General features: G+C 43.8%; 1 protein-coding gene across 1 annotated transcript in view; it reads right to left on the bottom strand.

The window, feature by feature from the left end:
* The window catches only part of STAG2 (stromal antigen 2), a 1172735-nt gene that overhangs the window by 356671 nt on the left and 792498 nt on the right, over positions 1-23566 (bottom strand). The window contains 3 exon segments of the mRNA XM_029607875.1: positions 19894-19986; positions 20948-21028; positions 21127-21214. Coding sequence (XP_029463735.1) covers positions 19894-19986; positions 20948-21028; positions 21127-21214 — 262 coding nt within the window.

Here is a 23566-nt window from a genome sequence, read left to right as displayed (position 1 = left end):
CAGATCCGATGACTGGGAGCTACTCTTCAGTGCCTTTTTTCTCTATTTATTTATTTAATTTTAACTATTGGTAGAGGAACAGAAAAGGAAGAAATAGGATAAATTCAGTTTCCTTTTTTTTTGGAGGGTGGGGGGGTGGGGGGACAGAAATCCACAGAAAGTGAGCCGTAAAAACTAATGGAGAAGAAAAGGGAGGGGGGGGGGCAGCGACGGAACACAGTCCAAAGACTAATCAGATCAGTTCCAGCACCTGGAAACTCCCTGGTCTAGGGCTATGCTCAATTGAGGGAAGAAGTACTGGACTTTCATCTCAGGAGTTGCCCTTCCAATTTACCAATATTCTCCATACAGCCTAGCCAGGTCACAACTCTCAGCATACAATGCTTGCCTAACATATGTTGGAGACAGAGAAAATTGACAGGCTGAGGTAAGCACAGGAACCTCTAAGGAATGATAGCATGCCTCTTAAGTCTCTCTACATCTGCTGATTGGTGGGCATAGTTCTGGACTGGTCTGGAGAGGAAAAGTGCATTGGCACAAGGGGCACTTTCTGTACCATAAAAGATGGTGGCACTTGTGCCACGACCATCCTTACTTGGCCTCGAAGATACGGCAGCAGGGCCCTCTCTAGGTGCCAACTTCTGCTTCTTTGGCTCTGATGGAGCCCACCCCAGAGATGGCTCCCACTCTGACACCTTGCTCCGCTTCTCTTTTGGTGCCAAAGACATTTTTGCCTTGCTCAACTCCTGACCTGAGACAGATCAAGGAAATGGGCGAGAAGAGGAAGCTCTTCTGACCAAGCAAGGAAAAGAAGAGTCAAGAACCTTAGATCTGGCTCCACTCGCCGGGAGACAGATGTCTCACTTCGGGAGAAGATATTCCAATGCCTAGAATGAAATCAACACCTGCCCTTCAGAAGAGCGCTCATATCATATATCATAGCCCTAGACTGTAACACCCTGGGAAACTTGAGGTCCCAGTTATAGCAGTTTGCCATAATGTGATCCAGGTCCAGACACTTGTAGCACACCTCATGGGAGTTGGTGATGGATATCCAGTGCCCAGAAATGCAGACCATGAAGTCACTAACGGCAAACTTCTTGACCTTTGACTTTTCTTTCAACAGTGTACAAGTTACGTTTTTTTTTTTATTGCACTTACGCACTAACATAGTAGACAGCAGAAAGACCAGCTGGCCTATTCAGTCTGCCCAATTATTCCTGCCCACTTCAAAGCACTGTCGAGGCAGCAAGTAGAGGAAAAATTGTAACAAGATAGAAAAACAATCAGAGAGAGATATGGTACACATCTGTGCAGTAGCCTGGAGAAAGAAAATGAGGGGCTCATGAGGCAATGCAAGTATGGGAACTCTCATGCATGCTCAGTAAAGCTTTATTGAGCTTTGAGAGATGGGTCTGTTTGGCACCATTGGGATGTCATCAACCATTTGTCATGGCTAGTTTGGTGCTAGAGAATTTTTATGGCATAGAAATATTAACTGATAAAATGAAATTGTACTCTAAGGCAGTGGTTCTTAACAAGTGTGTCAGGGCACACTAATGTGTCACAGGGCCAGTAGACGGCCAATAGGAGGCTACTCTGTCCTCTTCAGCCTGTGTGGGAATCTGTTGACTTCTCTTTTATCAAGACTTGCTTGCTTCTCCTCTTTCTGGCCAAGTGGGAGGCTGTTTCCTTTTTCACACAGAGAGAGACATTGCCAACTTCTGCTATTCTGGGCCCAATGAGACACCAAGTATCTTCAACTGTTCCTGGAAATCATGCTGCTGATGCTTTCTTCATTCTGTCTGGGGTGGAGGAAAAGAGGCTGGGGATGCTAGGCAGGGAGAGGTGGGAGTGTAGGCACTGCTAAGCATGAAAGACAAGATAGTTGCAGGGATAACTGGGCAAGCAGGGGGAGGGGAGGAAGGGGCAGGGTCAAGGAAAATCGAGCAGAGGAGAGAGGAAGCACAGGGAAGAGGATGGGGTGAGATGGGCAGGAATAGATGTGAGTGTGAGAGGATGATTGAAAGGGAATTACTGGGAGAAATGAGGAATGATGGGAGATTAGAGGGGGAGTGATGAAAGCAAGAGCCACGTGTCCGTTTTTTGGAATGTGCATGTCTTCTAATCTTTGTACTTCTCTTAGTGTAGGAGAAAATCTATTTCTGTTTCTAGTTCTCCAGTTTTCAACTGCATGCAGAGTGGCTTTTGGGGGTTTCCTTTCTATTTTTTGTCTCCACATTTGTAATTTGTGATTTTTATTCTTATCTGGTGAGGTTTTGCCTTTTTTTTTAAATTTTGTTTTATTATGAAACAATTAACATACAATAAAGTATCACCTGAGCAGATAAATTGGAGTTTACAAAGACTAGAATATTTCCCAGTACATACACAGATAAAGCAAATGTTGCTTACCTGTAACAGGTGTTCTCACAGGACAGCAGGATGTTAGTCATCACATATGGGTGACATCACAGGATGGAGCCCAATCACGGAACACTTCTGTCAAAGTTTCTAGAACTTTGACTGGCCCCTACTGGGCATGCCCAGCATGGCACCATCCCTGCAGCAAGCAGGGGTCCCTCTTCAGTCTTATTTAAAAGCTACAGGTAGTGCCAAAAAATTAAATAATAAAACAAACCCAACACTGCGGGGTGGTGGGCGAGTTTTCGTGAGGACTAACATCCTGCTGTCCTGTGAGAACACCTGTTACAGGTAAGCAACATTTGCTTTCTCACAGGACAAGCAGGATGGTAGTCCTCACATATGGATGAGTACCGAGCTGAGGATGACCGAACATGCAATAAATGTACCCAAAGGCGTGCAACAGGCACAACAACTGGGGTGGAATTTGGTAGAGGGCATCCTGAACCTCACCGGGCAGGGGGAAGGGTGTTGGTACATCACATTGCAAATAGGTTACGCAAGACAGACTGGCCAAAGATGGAATCTTGTCTTCCGGCTTTGTCTAAGCAATAGTGGTGTGTAAAAGTATGGAGAGAACTCCAAGTGGCAGCCCTGCAAATGTCAGGAAGCGGCACCGATCGTAGGTGTGCTAATGAAGTCGCCATGGCCCTCACAGAGTGTGCTTTAACACTGTCTTGGAGTGGAATGCCCACTTGCTGATAGCAAAAGGATATTCAGTCCGCTAGCCAGGAGGAGAGAGTCTGCTTACCCACAGGCTGCCCCAATTTGTTAAAATGGAAAGACACAAATAATTGAATGCTCTTACTGTGAGCAGCTGTACCATCTAGGTAGAACGCTAGAGCCCGTTTGCAGTCGGGTATGCAGGGCCTGTTCTCCTGGATTGGAATGGGGCCTGGGAAAGAAGGTAGGTAGTATAATGGATTGATTGAGATGAAATTCTGATACTACCTTAGGTAAGAATTTACGGTGAGTGTGAAGTACCGCCCGGTCCTGCAGAAGTTTAGTGTAAGGCGGATAGGTAACAAGGGCCTGTAATTCACTAACTCTGCGAGCTGAAGTGATTGCCAAAAGGAAAATCACTTTCCATGTGAGAAAGTGAATTTCACAGGACTGGAGAGGCTCAAATGGTGGTTTCATGAGCCGACCCAAAACTAGGTTGAGGTCCCAAGAAGGGTCCGGAGGATGCAGTGGAGGCTTGAGGTGAAGCAAGCCTTTCAGAAATCATGTGACAAAGGGTTGTACTGATATAGGGACATCCCTGACACCTTTATGGAAGGCGGCTACCGCACTGACATGCATTCTAATGGAGGAAGTTTTAAGACCTGACTCTGACAAGTGCCAGAGATGGTCTAGAAACTTTGGGATTGGACAGGTAAAAGGATCAAGGGCCTGAGAAGAGCACCATGATGTGAACCTGTTCCATTTGTAGGAATACGATTTTCTCGAGGAAGGCTTCTGTGAAGCAATCAGGACATGGGAGACTGGATCAGAAAGGTTAAGCGGCTGAAGGATTAACCTTTCAACATCCATGCTGTCAGGGACAGGGCCTGAAGATTGGGGTGGCGAAGGCACCCATCGTTTTGAGTAATTAGAAGCGGGTCTGTTCCCAGAGGAATGTGCCTGCGAATGGAAAGATCCTGAAGAATTGGAAACCACACTTGGCGTGGCCAGTGGGGTGCTATCAGGATCATGGTTCCCTAGTCCTGACGTAACCTCACGAGAGTCTTCGAGAGAAGTGGAAGTGGAGGGAATGCATATAGGAGAGCGGTTGACCATGATAGGGAGAACGCGTCTCTTGGTGGATAATGTTGGCTGCGAGTGAGAGAGCAGAAATTGCCTACTTTGCGATTCTGGGATGACACAAAGAGGTCTAGTTGAGGATATCCCCATTGTTGAAAGATGGAGTTTGCTATAGAGGGGATGAGAGACCACTCGTGCGGTTGAAAGACGCGACTCAGCTTGTCTGCCAGCACATTGTCCACTCCCGGCAACCAGGTGGCCCTGAGGTACATCGAATGGGAGAGTGCCTCCTCCCAAATCTGCGCAGCTTCCTGACACAGAAGGAAGGAGCCTGTGCCTCCCTGCTTGTTGATGTACCACACTGCCACCTGTTGCCCGTCTGAATCAGGATGACTTGATTGAGAGGCGATCCTGAAAAGCCCTGAGAGCATATCTGATTGCTTGAAGTTCCAGGAGATTTATTTGGTGTTTGGCTTCCTCTGGAGACCAAGGTCCTTGTGTCTGCAGATCGGCCAGGTGGGCTCCCCAACTGAGGTTGGAAGCATCGGTGGTGAGAGTGATTTAAGGATTTGGAACCTGAAAGGGCAATCCCTGGAGGAGATTGGTCTGATTTTTCCACCAGGCGAGAGACAGACGGAGTGAGTCGGTGACGTGGACAACAGTCGACAGAGGCTGAATAGCTTGAGTCCATTGAGACCTCAGAGTCCAGTGCATGAGTCTCATGGCCAAGCAGGCCATTGGTGTGACATGGACTGAGGACGCCATGTGTCCCAGGAGGACGAGAAATTGGCATCCAGTCGCAGAGTGCTGAGACTGCAGCTGGTGAGCAAGAGATAAAAGAGTCAGTGCTCGTTGTTGAGGTAGGAAAGCCTTTGTCTGTAAGGTGTCCAAGTCTGCCCCAATGAACGACAAGGTTTGAGATGGGACTAAGTAGGATTTGGCGTAATTGACGAGAAATCCTAATGAAATTAGCGTGTGTAAGGTTAGATTGAGGGACGACAGAGCAGTTTGCTGAGTGGGAGCCTGATTAACCAGTCGTCCAGATAGGGGTAGACGTGAACACCTTGTGTCCTGAGGAAGGGTGCGACGACTACGAGGCATTTTGTAAAGACTCGTGGTGCAGACGCTAGGCTGAATGGAAGCACTCTGTATTGATAGTGCTTGGGGCCTACTAGGAACCTCAGGTACTTGCGATGAGCTGGACTTATCGAATGTGGGTGTATGTGTCCTTGAGGTCCAGAGAGCAGAGCCAGTCTCCTCTTTGTAGAAGAGGTAGAAGCGATCCCAAGGTGACCTTCTTGAACTTTTCTCACTGGATGGTACTTGTTGAGGGCCCGTAGGTCCAGAATAGGTGGACGCCTCCCGATTTTTTGGGGATTAGGAAGTACCGGGAATAGCACCCTAGGCCTTGCTGAGAGTATGGTATGGGTTCTATTACTCTTGACTGGAGGAGGGGGGGAACCTCTTGATCCAGAAGAATGGAGTGTTCGGATGTTCTCCACGTCTGTAAAGGTGGGGAGTCTGATGGCAGGGCGAGAAAGTTGAGATGGTAACCCTGAGCAATGATTGCCAATACCCATTGGTCGGAAGCGATTGAATGCCACGTGTTGTGGAAGTGGCACAATCGACCTCCCACTGGTATTTGCGACAGAGGAATCTGGCTGCTGCTCTCTAAGTGGAAGTCAAAAACCGGAAGCAGGTCCTGGTTGAGGAGCTGCCTGTGGTTTTTGTTTACGGGCTTGATGAGACCGGTTTTTGATAAGGTCTCGTGGCATGGGATCTGGTTGGTGGCAGGTAAGACTTCTTCGGGCGGACGAAAGACTTCTTAGAGTCCTTTCTAAAGGGATTTGAGGACAAGTTGGAAGGCATCAAAGAGAGCTGTCTTAGGGTCTTCATGATGATCCTTTAATTCTGCCACTGTCCGTTGAATCTGTTCACCAAACAGATTATCTCCGACACAAGGCAGGTTGGATAATCGGTCTTGTACTTCTGGGCATAAGTCAGAAGACTTGAGCCAGGCCCACCGTCTCGCTGAAATAGCAGCTGCAGACACTCTGGTAGAAGTGTCAAAAAATGTCCTAAGATGTTCTAATGCATATGTTCTATATGCCTCAAAACCCTTGTATACTAGGGTTTGTAATTGTTCTTGAAATTGCTGAGGCAGGGAGTCTGAGATATCCTGTATCTGCTTGAAAATGACCCTGTTATATTGGATCATATAAAGCTGATAGGCAGCAATTCGGGAGATGAGCATGGCTCCTTGGAATACTAGGCGACCAATGTTATCTAGGAAGTTCTGTTCCTTTCCAGGAGGAACAGATGAGTGAGGCTTTGACTTTTTCACCCTCTTTTGTGCAGACTCTACCACAACCGAGTGGTGGATCAAGCTGTGATTTTTTAAAACCTGGGGCTGACTGTACCAGATAGGTAGTGTCAGCTTTCCTGTGTACTGGAGCAATTGATCCAGGATGTTCCCAGTTCTTCTTGAGGAGATCGAGAAGGACCTGATGAATGGGAATAGAGGTGATTACCTTAGGGGCATCCAGGAATTGGAGCAACTCCATCATATGGTGCCTATCATCCTGTTCCGTCTGTAATTGGAAGGGAACCAATTCAGACATTTCCTTCACAAAATTTATAAAGGAAAGGTCCTCTGTGGAAGAACGCTTTCTACTCTCAGTAGGTGAAGGTAAATCATCGGTGTCTGTTGAGGTATCACCCCAGGTATCATAAGGATCCGCACCCGTCCCTCTAGGAACTAAAGGGGGACAGGGTGGTTGGATACCTGAAGGACCCGGTCTAGGCTCTGAAGGAATCTGAGGAATTATAGGAGGCACAGATGATGGCATCGAAGGCACTGGTGCAGGCATCGAGGGCATCGATGGATGACTCGGCGCCGACAGACGTATCGGCACCGATGGATGGGTTGGTGGCGAGGGATGTATTGGCATTGATGGCTGAGGCAGAACTCCCGATGGAGGGATGCGAAACGGTGTTTCTCCTCCCGATGATGCTGTCAGTGGGGAGGGCATCGGAGCCATCGGAGACCCAGGATCCATCGGTGGAAAAGCGGCCATAAGCGCTTCCATCCTGGATAGTAGCGGTGCCAGCACTGCAGGAATCGGGTCGATGATCGGTTCCAGAGGCGGTGCCGGTGTCGGTGCCAGAGGAACCTGAAGACGTTGCATCACCTTGTCGATGGCCTCCTGAACCATCCGGTCCAGTTCTTCCCAGAGACCTGGAGCAAGCAGCCCTGGCTCCGAAACAGAAGGAGGAGGCAGAGGCACAGCCGGAGGGACCACCGTTAAAGGCGGAGTCGCGGCTCCCGACTCCCGATCCCAGATCGGGTGAAGGTTGCCTCGGTGACCCGGTCGCAGGAATGGTCGGTGCCTTTCCTGGACAGGGTTTTTTCAGCAGCGGCTCGGACGATGGCGAGGTCGATGATTTCTCTCCCTCGATGGTCCGAGTCTTACGTTGTCGATGTTTCTCCCTGTGATCCCCTCGATCCTGAGGGGGAATAGAAGGTGTCGATGGCCGAGAAGTCGTCGATGCCGGTTGGTCACCGGTCGGTGGTCGATGCTGGCGCGAAGTTGACGGTGCCAGTTCTGATGATGTCGATGCAATGGACGGAGTCGGGGTTTGAGCACGGAAGAGAAGTTCCATCTTCTCCATTCTGGCCTTGCGACCCTTCGGTGTCATTAGGGCACATTTGGTGCAGGTCAAGACATCGTGCTCGCGTCCTAGACACAATACACAGACTTTATGGGAGTCTGTGATAGACATGCTGTGGGTACAGTCCAGGCACAGACAAAACCCAGACGCCATGGCAAAAAATCGAGCTGTGGTATGGTCGACGGCCAGTAGGCCGCGAGGGCTAAACTCGACGGTAATAAACGGAAAACGGGTAAAAACTTACAGGAGTACTGCGGATTGAGAAAAGTTAGAGGAGGGACACCTGTGGGGCAATTTAACTTTTAGTAATTCCATGAGGAAAATTCCTGTCAGGAATCTCTTCAGAGCTCCTTTACCGCGAGGCTACTGCTGCGTGGAAAAAAAGAAGACTGAAGGGGGACCCCTGCTGGCTGCAGGGTTAGTGCCATGCTGGGTATGCCCAGTAGGGGCCAGTCAAACTTCTGGAAACTTTGACAGAAGTTTTCTGTGATTGGGCTCCATCCTGTGATGTCACCCATATGTGAGGACTACCATCCTGCTTGTCCTGTGAGAACAAGGTGTGTAACTCACTGACCCTGTTGGCAGAAATGACATTTATGAGGGAAAGAATTTCCCATGCCAAACTGTGAAATGAGAGGAATGAAAAGGCTTGAACGGAGAACGTATGAGACTTATAAGGATAAGATATAGGTTCCATTCCGTGACTAGTGAAAATAGAGGCGACTTGATCAGTGGATAATCCATGGTAAGCTGACTCAGAAGGGGTTTACCGTTAATCGGGTATCCCCACTCCCAAACGATACACCAATTGGAACAGAGGTGTACCTATGTGGAGGATGTCTGGGGAGCAGAATCCGAGGGAGCAAGAGAAAAGAGTGGTGTAGAAAAAGAAAAAGGGTAATACCCTTTTATATGTGTCATGTGGTAAATCATGCCATTTTGAATGGTAGGATTTATGTGTGGAAGGTTTTGTGACACCACCAGTACCTGAGAACATCAGTGAAGTCTACGATTTGAGACTGACTTGTGAGAAGGCAAATTGGTTACTGGTGTGATAGATTTATTTATTTATTTAACAGTTTTATATACCGAAAATCTTGTAAAAAGTTACAAATCAGTTTGGTTTACATTGAAACAGAAACAGTGCTTCAAAAGAGAGCAAATTACATTGAACAAGGGATTCCAATAAAAAACGAAGCAGTTAACATTGTAACAGTAACAGTGTCTCGGAGAGAGCAATTAAATTAAACACGTGATAGCAGAAGCTCAGATCTTGCACTGAAAACCAGGGATTGCAGACAATAAGGGATTGCATAAAAACTAAGCTCATGGAACTGTGGGACATATCAGGGTGTCATTCTACAATATAAAAGATGCTAGTATGTTAAGATTAGGTATGAGACCGTAGTAAAGGCAAAAGAATCTTAGTAATGGAGCTAATCTGGTCATGAATTTTTAGACTAAAGCGATAAAAATGATAGGAAGAGACAAAAAGTACTACTAATGATCGGGCAGATTTTAGTTCAAAAGATTATCTGAATGGGCAAAAGCCTGATTGAACAACCAGGTTTTGAGTCTTTTCTTAAATGTGACCAGGCAGTGTTCAAGCCGGAGGTCTGGAGGAAGAGAGTTCCAGTGTGTAGGACCAGACGCTGAGAGGGCTCTCTTTCAACACCTACCATAAAGTTGTTTTTAGAGAGGGAACCTGGAGGGTGTCTTTATATGCTGCTCTTACAGGTCTGGATGGTAAGTGCAGTCTAAGAGGGATCTTGAGTACCAGAGGTGTGATGTTGAATATCGCTTTGTGGGTGATGGTTAGAGCTTTGAACAGGATTCTGTATTTGATAGGGAGCCAGTGGAGGTTCATCAGTATGGGAGTGATGTGTTCCCATTTTTTGGTTCTGGTTAGAATTCTGGCTGCGGCATTTTGCAACATCTGTAATGGCTTGATCGTATTTGCAGGTAGGCCGATCAGAAGAGAGTTGCAATAGTCTATTTTTGAGAAGATGATTGCCTGAAGCACTGTACGGAAGTCATGGAAGTGGAGGGGAGGTCTCAGTCGTTTTAAAACTTGGAGTTTGAAAAAGCAGTCTTTGGTTGTGTTATTGATGAAGCTTTTGAAGTTAAGTTGTTTATCCATGAGGACTCCCAAATTTCTGACTTGGGAGGAGAAAGTGGGAAGGGTTGCAGGAAGGGGATTGAGAAGTATGGAAAGCATACTGGTCTCGGCCAGGACGTGGGTCTGAGGAACAGTGAATCCTGTCCCGGTTCAACATTAGAAGAATGCTGGCTATGAGAGGCAGCAGAACAGACACATTTAAGAGGCCCTTGATGGAAGAAAGGCGTCTCTGGGAATGCATTGGAAACATGTGTAGGGAGTAGAATCTGTGCACCGTATGGTTCGATTCGGACACAGAGGGCAAGTTCGGTTGACCTCAGCGTTAAAAGATTTTTTCCGCTACACATGTAGTCTGAGACCATTCGAGAGGATGGAAACCTACATGGAGAAGGTCTGCTAGTGCGTTCAGTAAATCTCTTAGATAAGTGGCCCGAGGATGCATGAAGTGAGCAAGGGCCAAGGGTAGAGCTGCACAGCTGCCTTGCAGAGCAGCGAAGAGGTTGTGCGTGCTTATGTGTTGGAAAGCATATTGTCCCTATGCTGTCTGTTGTATGCACAAAGATTTGTTGTAGAGGCAGTATTGAAAGGCATAAGGGTATAACTCATGGGTACAAGCTCCAGGAAGTTCACATGAAACTGTGCCTGGAGTAGAATAGACGAATATTGGGTTGAGAAGCTTTTAGGTCAAACTTTACAACCCTGAGTAAATGCAAGCATGAGCAGAATCAGACTATTTATTTATTTATTTTTAAATGTTTATATACCGCTTTTACAATTCAAAAGAATTAATCAAAACGGTTTACAACAAAACATACATAATAAATAAATTAAATGAAAGAAATAAAAATTATACAATAAAATAACAATACAGTATTAAAATAACATACATGCATACCCTGCAATGATAAACAGGAGGTGGGTTGAGTTTGTGGCATAGCTATAGAAGATATATCAATCTGAAATATTGATGATGAAGAAGAAGTGGGTGTGTATTAGTTTTGGGAGTGAATGAACTGTAAGCTTTCTGAAATAAGTGAGTTTTTAATGATTTTTTAAACTGTTGTGTAGATGAAATAAGACGAAGAGAATCCGGGAGTGCATTCCATAATATAGGGCCAGATACTGAAAAGGCCCTTTTTCTAGTTAACTCTGATTTTGCCAACTTAACTGTGGGTACATCTAAGAGATTTTTTGAGAGAGATCTAAGTTGTCTGGCTGGTTTATATATGCGGAGATTACTACAAAGCCATGTAGATGATGTATTATAGATAAGAGAATGAATAATTGACAGAACTTTGTAATGAATTCGATATTTAATTGGCAGCCAATGAAATGAATATAAGACAGGGGTAATATGATTTCGATGCGAGGTTCCTGAAAGCACACGAGCAGCTGAATTTTGAATTAATTGCAAAGGATAAAGAGCAGAATCTGAAAGACCTAAATATAAAGCATTACAATAGTCTATTCCGAAGAATATCAGAGATTGCAAAATGGTACGATAGTCGTGAAGGAAAAGAAGAGGGCAAATTCTTTTCAACAAATGCAATTTATAAAAAGATTTTTTTGTAATGTTGGCAATATGATTAGCCATTGAAAGATCTGAGTTAATTGTAATTCCTAGACTATTAGTAGAGGTACTAATAGGGATAAGAATTCCCTTGAAATTTAGATGAGAAGGAGGTCCTATGGAAGAATTAGTAATGGTTGAGAGTTGAGTGAGAGTAGTTTTCAAGGGGTTCAATTTTAATCGGTTATGATCTAACCAAGTATTAATAGTAGAGAGATACAGAGAGATCAATGAAAGAGTATTCGACCAGGAAGAGTTATAAGGGACGAGTAATTGAATGTCTGCATAAATTCGAAAATAGACATTTAGAGCGGTAAGAATCTAACAGAGAGGGAGTAAGTGTATGTTAAAAAGTATAGGGGATAATGAAGAACCTTGTGGTACAACAGATGATGATATTTAAGAATCCGAACAATGATTATTGACTTGTATGTGTAAATGACGATTAGTTAAAAATGAGTGAAACCATGAAAACACAGTCGATTGGATGCCTAAAGATTTTAGGCCTGATAAGAGCACATGATGATCCAGAGTATCAAACGCTGCGGAAATATCTAAAGATATAAGGATGTAATCTGTATAAGCATCGAACCCGTGGAACACAGTATCAAAGCAAGACAGAAGTAAAGTTTCAGTGGAGTGGCCTTTTCTAAAACTGTGTTGACCAGAGTGCAAAAAATTGGCTAGTTGTTTTAAGACCACTGACTCAATGAGTTTAGCCAAAGAAGGAATCAAGGCTATGGGCCTCAGATTATTGAAGTCTAAGGGATCTTTAGATTTATTTTTTTGAATTGGGAGTATAGCAATCTTTTTTAAGTTATCAGGGAAAATACCAGATGATAAAGATTGGTTAATCAGGTCTCATAAGAACTGACAAGTATGCGGCGCAATAGCTTTAAATAATGCTCCTGAGCAGGGATTGAAAGGGGAATTAGTTATTTTTTGTTTCTGAATGATTTTCAAAATAGTAGCATCGGAAATAGGTTCGAATTCAGTCCAGGATAATTGATTAGGAGGATCTTTAAAGATAGGATATGGTAGGTGTTGAAATTCCTTAGAAACAGTTTAAATTTTGTTTTTGAAATGAGAATCAGACTAGGTTTTGGTTCTAGATCTGCAATATGGATGAGGGACGAAAGCGGTTGAACAGCTTAGACCCACTGATAATGGAAATTCACTGAATCTAACCCATAGCAGTTTTGGATCTATGAGGAAAGTGCATAGTGAAAAAAACCCCATGGCCCGACAATGAAGAATTGAGGGGCTAAGGTCATGGAAAATGCGCGCAGGGACATGTAAGAATTTATTAGCATGTCTGCGCGTATGCTGGACAGGAAGGTCATTATGGCTGTGGTGTCCAGAAGTGTTGTATAAGGGATTTATAGCAGCGACAGTAATCCCAGGTAGTAGATTTATAGTGAGTCATGAAGAAGTTAGAGCTCCTTGCGTGGACTGACTGTGGTTATGCAGCTGTGCATGCAAGGAAGGCGTGAATGATGTTGCACTCCGTAGAGAAACAGCAGTCACCAATAGTGATTCAATGAAATACCCTAGTTGCCGAAGCTGGTGCAACCAGCAGAGCTTGGGATTGTAATATTGTTGACTCACCATGAAGCACATAGAAAGATTAGAGGTAATGTACTTACTGCGATATGGAAGCATGGAGACGAGAGATACCATTTTACCTGTGCCTTCTGAAGGTTGGTATTTCTGAGGTCCAGGATGGGCGGAGAGTAACTACTTTCTGTTGAAAGAAAGAAGTGTACTGGGAACCTTGGTACAAAGTGGGGTGGCTGCTCTGATATCCGGCCAGTTGGGAGACCAGGTGGTGTCCAACTGGAGGGGCTGATGTAATCTGGATATCATGTAAGCTTCCATGGGAAGCTTACATGATATCCAGATAGACTTAGTTTTGGGTACTTGCCAGGTTCTTATGGCCTGGATTGGCCACTGTTGGAAACAGGATGCTGGGCTTGATGGACCCTTGGTCTGACCCAGTATGGCATTTTCTTATGTTCTTATGGGAGCATGAGCGGTAAAGTCTTACCCACATTTCTGTGTGCTGTACAAGAAGACATCGAGACCTGTTGTCAGGCTTTGAGGTAGTAGTTGCTGGATCTCGTATTTAGCAGATTAGCGCATGCATCTGGAACTTTGGTTCTGAATTAGGAACCAGAAGCCAGAGTATTAATCAATACAGAGCCCCGTTGCTGAAAATGGGAGGATGCCCTGATGCAATCCCAAAGAAATGATAGAGAGGTTTCTCTTGGTATTGTGGCTGACATGGCTGGCATAGCGATATGTGACATTAATACAGTTCATGGAAGGTACAGGACCTAGAACTTTTCGAACCATGTGGCCCGAATTAAAGAACACATCTCAATGGGAATGCCGCAGAAGCGGGTTCTTACCATCCGACGTGGATCGCCGAAGGACGAGCCGGTGAAGATTGCTGGCTCCATGGATTTCAGGAGTCATCTAGGGAGTAGACACCCGTCTCAACTCTGATGCCTGGTATGGTGGCACAGGTATAGAGGAGACAGGCTGAGTATGGCTGGCGCTACCACCGTAATTAGTGGAGGGCCACAATCCCATACCGATGTTGGAGGGGCACGCCTCGGGAATAGGGGAGTCAATTAACAGCTCGTGAACCCGGCCCTTGTCGCAGCAGCTCGATGTCTCGTGACGCCAGTGCAGAATTCTTCGGAACTCGTTCCGGTGTTTCTGGAGCACTAAGGACTGCCAATACCGTGTGGAACAGTGTTGATGGCAGTGGTGATGTTGGTCGGCCCGAGCACTCTCCAGCATCGTGAAGAATAGCACCGATGTGCTGGATGGCGTCGGGGCAGACGGTCACCGTGTCTGTGACGATGCATGCCACGGTGCTTGGCCCGGTCTTTCCCCAGCGCCGAGATGGATGCCCTCGCTGTCTTGGATGGCGAACTGATGACGGACTGTCAGCATGCCTGCACTGCTCCTGGCACTATGTAGTGTCGTAGGCTAATACGGGGCTTTAATAAGAACCCAAGCATGGAGCACTGTGTTTAGGCGAGGGCATTACGTGGCTATGTCGGTATCGACTATGTTTATGGTGGCTGAAGCGGCCTAAAGGGTATCGTCAAAAATATATATGAAAAACAGTCGATGATCTGGGCAGCAACGATGACAGTGATGGAAGCACTGACGGCATCGGCGTAGGTTTCTATGAAAATGATGTGGCATCGAATAATTGAAAAAACATCGTTGGTATCGGAAAAATGATATCGGCATCGACTGAGTCGATGACCGCATCAATAGGAACAAAGGCACCGATGGAAGCAACGTGGGCGTCGAGGGCATCGATGTATGGAAGCGGGCGCCGACGGCATCTATGGCATGGCCACGGGTGTTTATGGCATTGATGCCCATCGATGGAATCGACCCTGGCATAGATGGAAATTCCTGGGCATCGATGACATTGATAAAATAAACAATGACATATAGATGGAAATGACCCTGGCATCGATGGAAGTGCCCTGAGCGACGATGGCATTGACCCGGGCATGGATGGCACCGACGACACAAAGTGTGGGTCAATGGCGTTAATCTGGGTGATGGCACCGATGAAACCCAAGGAAAAATCAGTGCCATGGATGAAAAACATGGATGGCACTGATAGAAATGATTCAGGGACCGATGGCATCAGTGTACCGCGGGGGGAGGGGTACCGATGGCATCTAAGAATCCAGGACGGTGTGAAAGGGGTACCGATAGGGGTATCGACTGTGCGAGGGTACCGAGGAAATCAAAGGACCTGAAATCGACAGGGGCCCTGGTGGCAATGTAAACCGTGGAAGTCCCTGTCCCACTAGCGCTAATAACCAGGCAGAGTGTCACAGAGGGGACACTCGCAGACTCTGGGTGGCTAACTGAAAACACAGGGAGAGGGAAGGCCGCAGTCAGTTGGCAGGCCAGGGAGGTGACAGGAACCGACCGAAAAAATAGGGCATAGTACTCACCGAGCATCAAATATTATTTTTCCCTTTCATTGTTCCACTGTTCTCTCCCCTCCCTCCCCAGTTAACAAGTTTATTGTAAAGCTTCTAAATGTCTCTTGTTGAATTGTTGGTTATAGTTCTGCTTAGTTCAATGTAAACCGAGTTGATTTGATCTGTATCAAGAAAGTCGGTATAAAAAAAAGGCCTTAAATAAATAAATAAAGCACTATTGCATATGTTCGTTAACAAGTTTATTGTAAAGTTTAATGTAAATGTTTATTGTTTATTGTAAAGCACTGTTGCACATGTTTGTTCTAGTTGGCACAGCTGCAATGTTTCTGTTAATTGTGAACCGATGTGAGGTTACTAAACAAATGTCTGTATATAAAAACTGCAAATAAATAAATAAATAAACAAACGTACACAAAGGGAGACCCGTGCAGGGTAAAGTGTTTGTGGTTTGTGAAGTAAAAGTTTAAATGTTTCCGTATGGAAAAAGTGTTAGAATTTCTCACAGAACTCCTAACCGCTATGCTTACTGCAGAGCGGAAAAAAGAAGACTGAGGGAGACACCTGTGGCTCACATGGATAATTGCAGGCTGAGCATGCTCAGTGCACTCAGTGTGCCAGTGTCAGTCAAAGCTTTGTAGAAACTTTGACAGAAAAGTTTTCCGTACAGGGCTCTATCCTGTGTTATCACCCATATGTGAGGACTACCATCCCTGCTTGTCCTGTGAGAAAAGGTGTAATTCTGCTCCGAAGGGTGCAATAAACGCCAAATGTCTACCAAACTCCAATCTGCCATAAGCAATTTAAACCCCTTCCTATTGGCCGTTAAAGACCCCTAACTTTCTCCATTGTTGTCTAAGAAAGGGTACATAGTGAGGTTAAAGTCATATGACCTTCTGCCCATTGTTCTAAAATTTCTGAAAACTCTTCCAAAAGCTTCCCTTGCGAAAAGTTAGGCCCATAAAAATTAACTAATGTAAATATATCATTATAGATGCTAAATTTAACTATAAGAAACCTACGCTCCAGATCTTTCATTGTAGACACAGCCACCACCACCACATTTTTTGAAAATAGAATTCCCACCCCACTATAATTGTTAGCAGCGTAAGTACAACAAAAAATTGCTGAGGGAAATGATGTGAAGCCATCAGCCCTTTCGTATTTCTTCCTTAAATAAGTCTCCTGACATAAGAGGGTATCTGCTTTCATATTTACTGCATATTTCAACCACATTTTCCTCGGTGTATGTGTTTAATCCCTTAATATTCCAAGACAATCTTTAGAGCCCCCATTTAGAATAATCTTCTAAAACTCTCTGATTCTCCCCTTGAGCAGTAATACCTAAACCAATGCCCCTCCACCCGGGTCTTACTCCACCACTCATTATTATTCTTCCCTTCTCTATCAAAAATCCCATCTCCGCTACAATTCCTCCATACCCCACTTTATCATCAGCTCAATTACTTTCCCCAATCCCAATTCTTCTCCTCCCATTATCTCTGCTCTGCCCATACAACTCCAACCACTTCCTCGAGGAATAATGAAAGTCTATCCCCCCTCAACCACCATTCAAATATCATCTCCCACCCTTAACTGAACATTCACAACCGAAAAAGACTCAGATTGTCAACTAGATGTGTCCAAAAAAAAGCCTTCTGGACAACTCAGTCCACAATTATCTCAGAGTCCACAAACTTCCAGCTCTCCGGTCAAGTTGCCGAATCTCTGGATGAAAAAGATCCTCCCAAATTTCTTCTCAGGTGTTTCCCTCTGGACTGCACTCTCTGCCATCTAACTGTTCTCTCTGTAGTTAGCAGGAGAAGACGACCCTGAACCATGATCCACTTTCTTTAGCAACCTTGCCACTTGTAAAATCTTTTTGGATTCCACCACTATTTTCACTCGGAAGGTAACTCTATTCACAGTAAATTGTAATCCAAACGGGAAAAGCCATTTATAGCGATGATTTCCTTTCTTCAAAATCTGTAGCACATCTCAGAATTTTCTTCTTTTCTTAATTGTCACCAAGGAAAGATCTTAGAATACTTCCATCTTATGTCCTTTCCACTGAAAATCTTTCAACTTCCTCACCTGATTCATCACTCTCTCATTCACTGCAAACTCATGAAAACATACCACTATGTCTCTGGGAACATTGCCCCTTGGATGGGCAAGCGCTCTATGAGCTCTATCTCTATCCAGGTCAATTCTGGGAGCCTCCACCACCCATACTCCCCAGAATATCAGTGCAGATGCTTGCTACCACCTGTGCATAGTCCGAGTAAGCAGACTCCTTAGGGACCCATACAGTTTCCTTCTCCTAGATCTATTCTCAAGGTCTTCAACTAGTCTTTTAACATAAGGTTATCTTCCTGCAGCTGCTTCATATCTTGTACAGTTTTCTCCCATGCTGCCTCCTGCTATCTTAAATTGTGCTTTCTGGCATCTATTTGAACCCCCAGTTCCATGCACTCACATCGCAGCTCTCTGCCCATGTCTTGACGTAGCTCACTAAACCAATTTTGGAAGTCCTCCCTGGAGAGCGGCATGCCCACCTGCCTATATAATTGCGGCACAATTATTTTCTGAATCTGTTTCACGCCCTACCTCTTCGCCACCATTTTCTCTGTCCTCCTTCACTGAGCAGTCATATTTTTGAGCCATGCACGACAAAGAAAAAATGCTTCAGATCGATAGTCTTTTTTCGAATGATATCGCTAAGAGAATCAGAAGCTGAATCGCTATCTTGAAATTCTGGACAGATGCAGATTGCAACACAAATGGAGGTTATTAAAATAATGCGGTCAGGAGCTCAGCCTTCAAGCTGCCATTCACTTCTCAAGATGTCACTTCCTCCCTCAGTAGAATCTATCTGCAGATGGCTGGCACCACCTACCTCCGCAGCACAAATGATAAGAAGGTGAGCACCTGCGTTCCAACCCTCGGTCTGAGGTGAGGTATTTTACTAGCATGTAAGCATTTGCATCAGTCTTACTTTGTGTGTTTTCTCAATAGGACATACATTGGTGGAGCACTGCTGCCCTTTCATAGACTGGGCTATTACTGTTTGAGTCCTTGGAGCTAGTGCTGCTATGGTATGGCAGATTTGCTACACCTGTGCTGTTTTTTTCAGGTTGTGCATTTTACAATGTGCCTGGTAATAGAGTGACCGTGTAGCTGTTACTGAGATGGCACCAGAATATTTTATGTATGGCGAGTTGTATGGTGAAATATCCTACTTCTGCTCTGCATCCATTGTTTTTAAGAATTTTTTGGGGGGTGGAGGGGAGTTCCTATGGATGCAGAGTACGTTTTTATATTTAGCCCAATAACGATCATGTGTTCAGTGTGTTAACACATGTGAGCATCATCTGTCGGGTGTATCAGATAGAAAAAAAAAGGTTGAGAATCATTGCTCTAAGAAACCTACTTCGATATCTAAATAATTATAAATAACTACTAATACAAATAAGTACATATCTATAAAAGAGAAAGGTTACAATTCAAAGGTACAGCTTTATAATGGAGGGGGCTGGCATTCTCGACTGCCAGCCCCCTCCATTGGAATGCCCTTCCCACGGACATTCGTCTTGAAACCTGTACTCGAATATTCAAAAAGAAACTCAAAACCTGGCTCTTTACAAAAGCCTTCACTTAAAGTTTTCGCTCAGAGCCACGTCCCAGAACTAGACTCATTCACGCATTTCATAATCACGTTAACCAGATGTCTGATGCCGCAACTCTTAATTGTATTTCTTGGTCTCATATTCCCAATCGTTAAATTTACAGCATGCTACACCAATACCTTTTAAGTCAGATGTAACCTCAGCTTTGAAGTCTACAAACCTTGAAGATGTAACCGTTAGTTCTTGTAGATTTAAACATTATTCTGAAGATGTAAACTTAGATTTTGAAGACTGTAATCTGTAAGCATTTGTATTTATTGTAAGAATTTGTATTTATTATTTAGCTATTTACATTGATCTGTTACCACTTGGTCCTGTTCTCTCCTTTACCTCAAGTTCTAAGTTCCTACTAAGTTAGCCTTGTTATTTTATACCCACTTGTTTGATGTAATTTTCCAATATTGGTTCTGTGTAAACCGAAGTAGTATGTACTAGTACATGAACTACGGTATATAAAAGCCTTTAAATAAATAAATAAATAAATAAATAAATAAATAAATAAATAAAAAAAAACATTGAAAAGAAGGCAACAGTATTTACTTCAGTCTTACTTTACTTTCCATGAATGTGCTCAAGGTGTGCAACATCATGAAAAAATGCAATGAACACAAATATAACAGTAACCATAGATACATTAGGATTTGTACTTTTGTTCCTTGGCAATTACTGTTAGGCTGTACAATAGTTTACCTGTTCTTTCACAGCCGTGTTCACATTGGTCAGATAGTGCTGACAAATTTGACAGAATACCCTCATCTGTCTCTTTAACGTTAGCAGCTCCTCCTACAGTGTACAGAAAGGAAGATTCAATTTAAACTACACATGATAGGACAATAAACAAATACAACACAAAATCTACAGATTAAGACTAGACAGAATTTATAATAGATTGTCATCAGTATTATAGTGTCTATTTTCTAAGTGATCAACTTCCCTTTTCCCAACTTCACCCCCAACATCCAGCAGCCAATGCAGGCCCTCTTCATTTCCAACTCCATCACCTAACCTTGGGAAGTCTTCTATGGATAATCTTAGAGCAAAAGGATTCAGTTTTCTACTGCTTGTGAATTAAAAATTAGGGGTTTTCATTAGCTGTTATCCGCTAGCACAAAAACAATATTCCAGGAAGGTTAGTGCAAATCGTATCTGTCAACACAATTTGCTGTAATCCATTTGCATACTAATGAGCTGTTTTGCATGAATTTGCATGAGACTGTACATTAACATTTCTCCTGCAGTATAGTTTTGGGTTAATAGTCATACAAGTGTATGTGAGAGTGGAGCAGCAGCCTAGTGTTAGAGCACTGGGCTACAAACCAGGTAAACCAATGCTCAAATTCCACTGTTGCGCCTTGTGACTTTGGGCAAGCCACTTTACCCTCCGTTACCTCAGGTACAAATTTAGATTGTGAGCCCTCTGGGGATAGGAAAATATCTGCAGGACCTGAATGTAATTCTGCTTTGAAGTGCCTGAAAAGTGGAATATAAATCAAAATAAAACTATGTTGTGTCACTGTGGCTACGTTAATGCAGCTGCTTTGTAAGCTTTAACACACCTAATCGGTCAACTTGTGCACAATTTTACTTATTAAAAATATACAACTTTAACTGAATATTAAAAAAAAATTAGATCTCTCATTTGCACATCTTCAACAGCTACTAATGTAATCTGTCAACCACGGCATCGAAACCAAACCCAGCATCTTTCCATGTGTCATTTATAGCCATTAATGAAATGGCCTACCTTTGAAGAACCGCTTTCAGAAATTTTTGCTAGCTGCCAAAGTATTACATAGTGAGTACACTGCAATGCATGAATAACAATCTGCAAATAAGAGTGGGAAAAAAGTCAGAAATCAATAACATGCTCATTCTGTTTCTAGTACAAATGGTGATGTTATAGAACAAATCTCAAACACAAACCTGCTCTGGCATGTCTCCATTTTCAATACCAGTTTTCAATAGCTTGTAGTTGCTACCAAACAAATCCCACCTTGAAAGATCATGGGCACTGCAAACAATATATACAAAATAAACTGTAAAAGAATGCACACATTTTCCAGGTTATGTTTATATTATGAAATTTAATCACAGAATGAAGAAAAAATTTAAAATACACTGGTAAATATTACAGTAGACTATGTTGTGATAGCATGAACTTACAAGGCTACACATTCAAAGGTCTGAAAAGCTTATCTATAAGAATTCTTGTTGGTTCATTGTAAGATATAATAGGTGAAATGTAATATCTGCTAATTTCCTTTCCTTGAGTCCTGCCATACCAGCTTATACACCTCTACCAGCAGATGGAGGCAGAGAGTAACTCATGAAAACCTATATCAGGGGTGGCAAACTCTGGATCTTGAGAGCCACAAACAGGCCAGGTTTTCAGGACATCTACAATGAAATGCCAAGAAGTGCAGAGTCATGCATATGGGGCGTGGAAATCCAAAAGAACTGTATTTGGTGGGGAGTGAAGGGTTGATCTGCACGGAGCAGAAGAGAGACCTTGGGGTGATAGTGTCTAACGATCTAAAGTCTGCAAAACAATGTGATAAAGCGATAGGTAAAGCCAGAAGAATGCTGGGCTGCATAGAGAGAGGAATATCTAATAAGAGAAAGGAAGTGATGATCCCCTTTGTACAGGGTCTTGGTGAGGCCTCACCTGAAGTACTGTGTTCAGTTTTGGAGACCGTATCTCCAAAGGCACAGAGACAGGATGGAGGCGGTCCAGAGAAGGGTGACCACAAAGGTGGATGGTCTTCATAAAATGACTTATGAGGAGAGACTGAAGAACCTAAATATGTATACCCTGGAGAAGAGGAGAAGCCTTGTTTAATATGTTTCTTGTAAAGCCAGGGGCACTGTTTCCCGTCCCGCGGCATTATTATTGTTACCTGTAAACCGGACTGATTTGTTTCCCAACAAGAATTTCGGTATAGAAAAAGTCTAAATAAATAAATAAATAAATAAATAAATAAAGCAGGAGTGGTATACCGATTTTCAGATACTTGAAAGGCTTTAATGATCCATGATCAGCAACAAATCTTTTACATTGGAAAGAAAATCACTAGAACGATTTGAAACTCCAGGGAGGAAGACTCAGAACCAATGTCAGGAAGTATTTCTTCATGGAGAGGTTGGTGGACGCCTGGAATGCCCTTCCGGAGGAAGTGGTGAAGACTAAAACTGTGAAGGATTTCAAAGGGGCATGGAATAAACACTGTGGATCCATAGAGCAGTGGTTCTCAACCTTTTTTCTGTCGAGACACACCTGACAGATGGATCTCACATGCGTGACACAGTGACCCATGATCGTCATGGGGCTACATGTAAAAGCACACTTTGCATCTACGGGAACCCCCCTGACCCACAATAATGGATGTAAAGCAGAATTACGACATTCCCCATACAACTCACCCTACAAAAAAGATATTCTGGTTCTGGTGTCATCGCAGTAACAGCAACTCAAACTCCTTCTACTTCCAGGCTCAATAGCTCTACTTATGAAAAGACAGCAGTTTACCACCAATGCATGTCCTCTTGAGAAAACACAACAAATAAGACTGATAAAACACTTACATGCTAGTAAAATATCTCATCTCCGTAACAGACACAGAACCGACCTAACATACTCCCAGGATCTGTAGTAATGCACATAAACTAATCCGCACACAGATACACCTGTATTATGGAATACACTCAAACAGGAGCAACCCTATCTATGAAAAGGCAACACTACAAATATTAAATCAGGCCCTAAAAACCAATACACTTCTTATTAGGAAAACAGAACTATCAAGCAGCTATAGATCCCCACACAGAAATAATTGTAAAACTATACTAATAAGCAGAATAAATGTTTCAAAACAGCTATGAACAGAATAACATCCAACAATTAAAAACTCATAAAAACTATTAAACATTCTCCAAACACCAATAAAATATTTCAAAAAAAGCAGACATCACATAATATTAAATATGTCAATCAAGAAAAATAAACTTAAAAAGCCACCTTTACTTACCCCCTCCAGCAGCTCTCCTACTCCTCTTCCATGCAGGCCATAGCACACAGCAGAAGCAGCAGTAGAGGCTAAGCTCTATACTCATGGTCCTCTTCCTTAGTCCCATGTCTCTCACACATACACCATACCAGTCATGCCCCCATGACCAGTTTCTGTCTCTCACACACCAATCATCTCCCAAACAGTCTTTGACACACACACCAGTCACCTTCCTGAACAGTTTCTCTCATGCCATACACACACACAGGCTTCCCACTCCTGTGTTCTACTTACATATAAGGGCTTCTCACTCTCATAATCACTTTCTCTGTCTCACACACACACACTCACCAGTCTCT

This window comes from Rhinatrema bivittatum, chromosome 6, assembly GCF_901001135.1.
Source record: "Rhinatrema bivittatum chromosome 6, aRhiBiv1.1, whole genome shotgun sequence".
Taxonomy (NCBI): domain Eukaryota; kingdom Metazoa; phylum Chordata; class Amphibia; order Gymnophiona; family Rhinatrematidae; genus Rhinatrema; species Rhinatrema bivittatum.
Note: the sequence above shows the minus strand (reverse complement) of the source record. Positions and strands in the feature narration are given on the sequence as shown.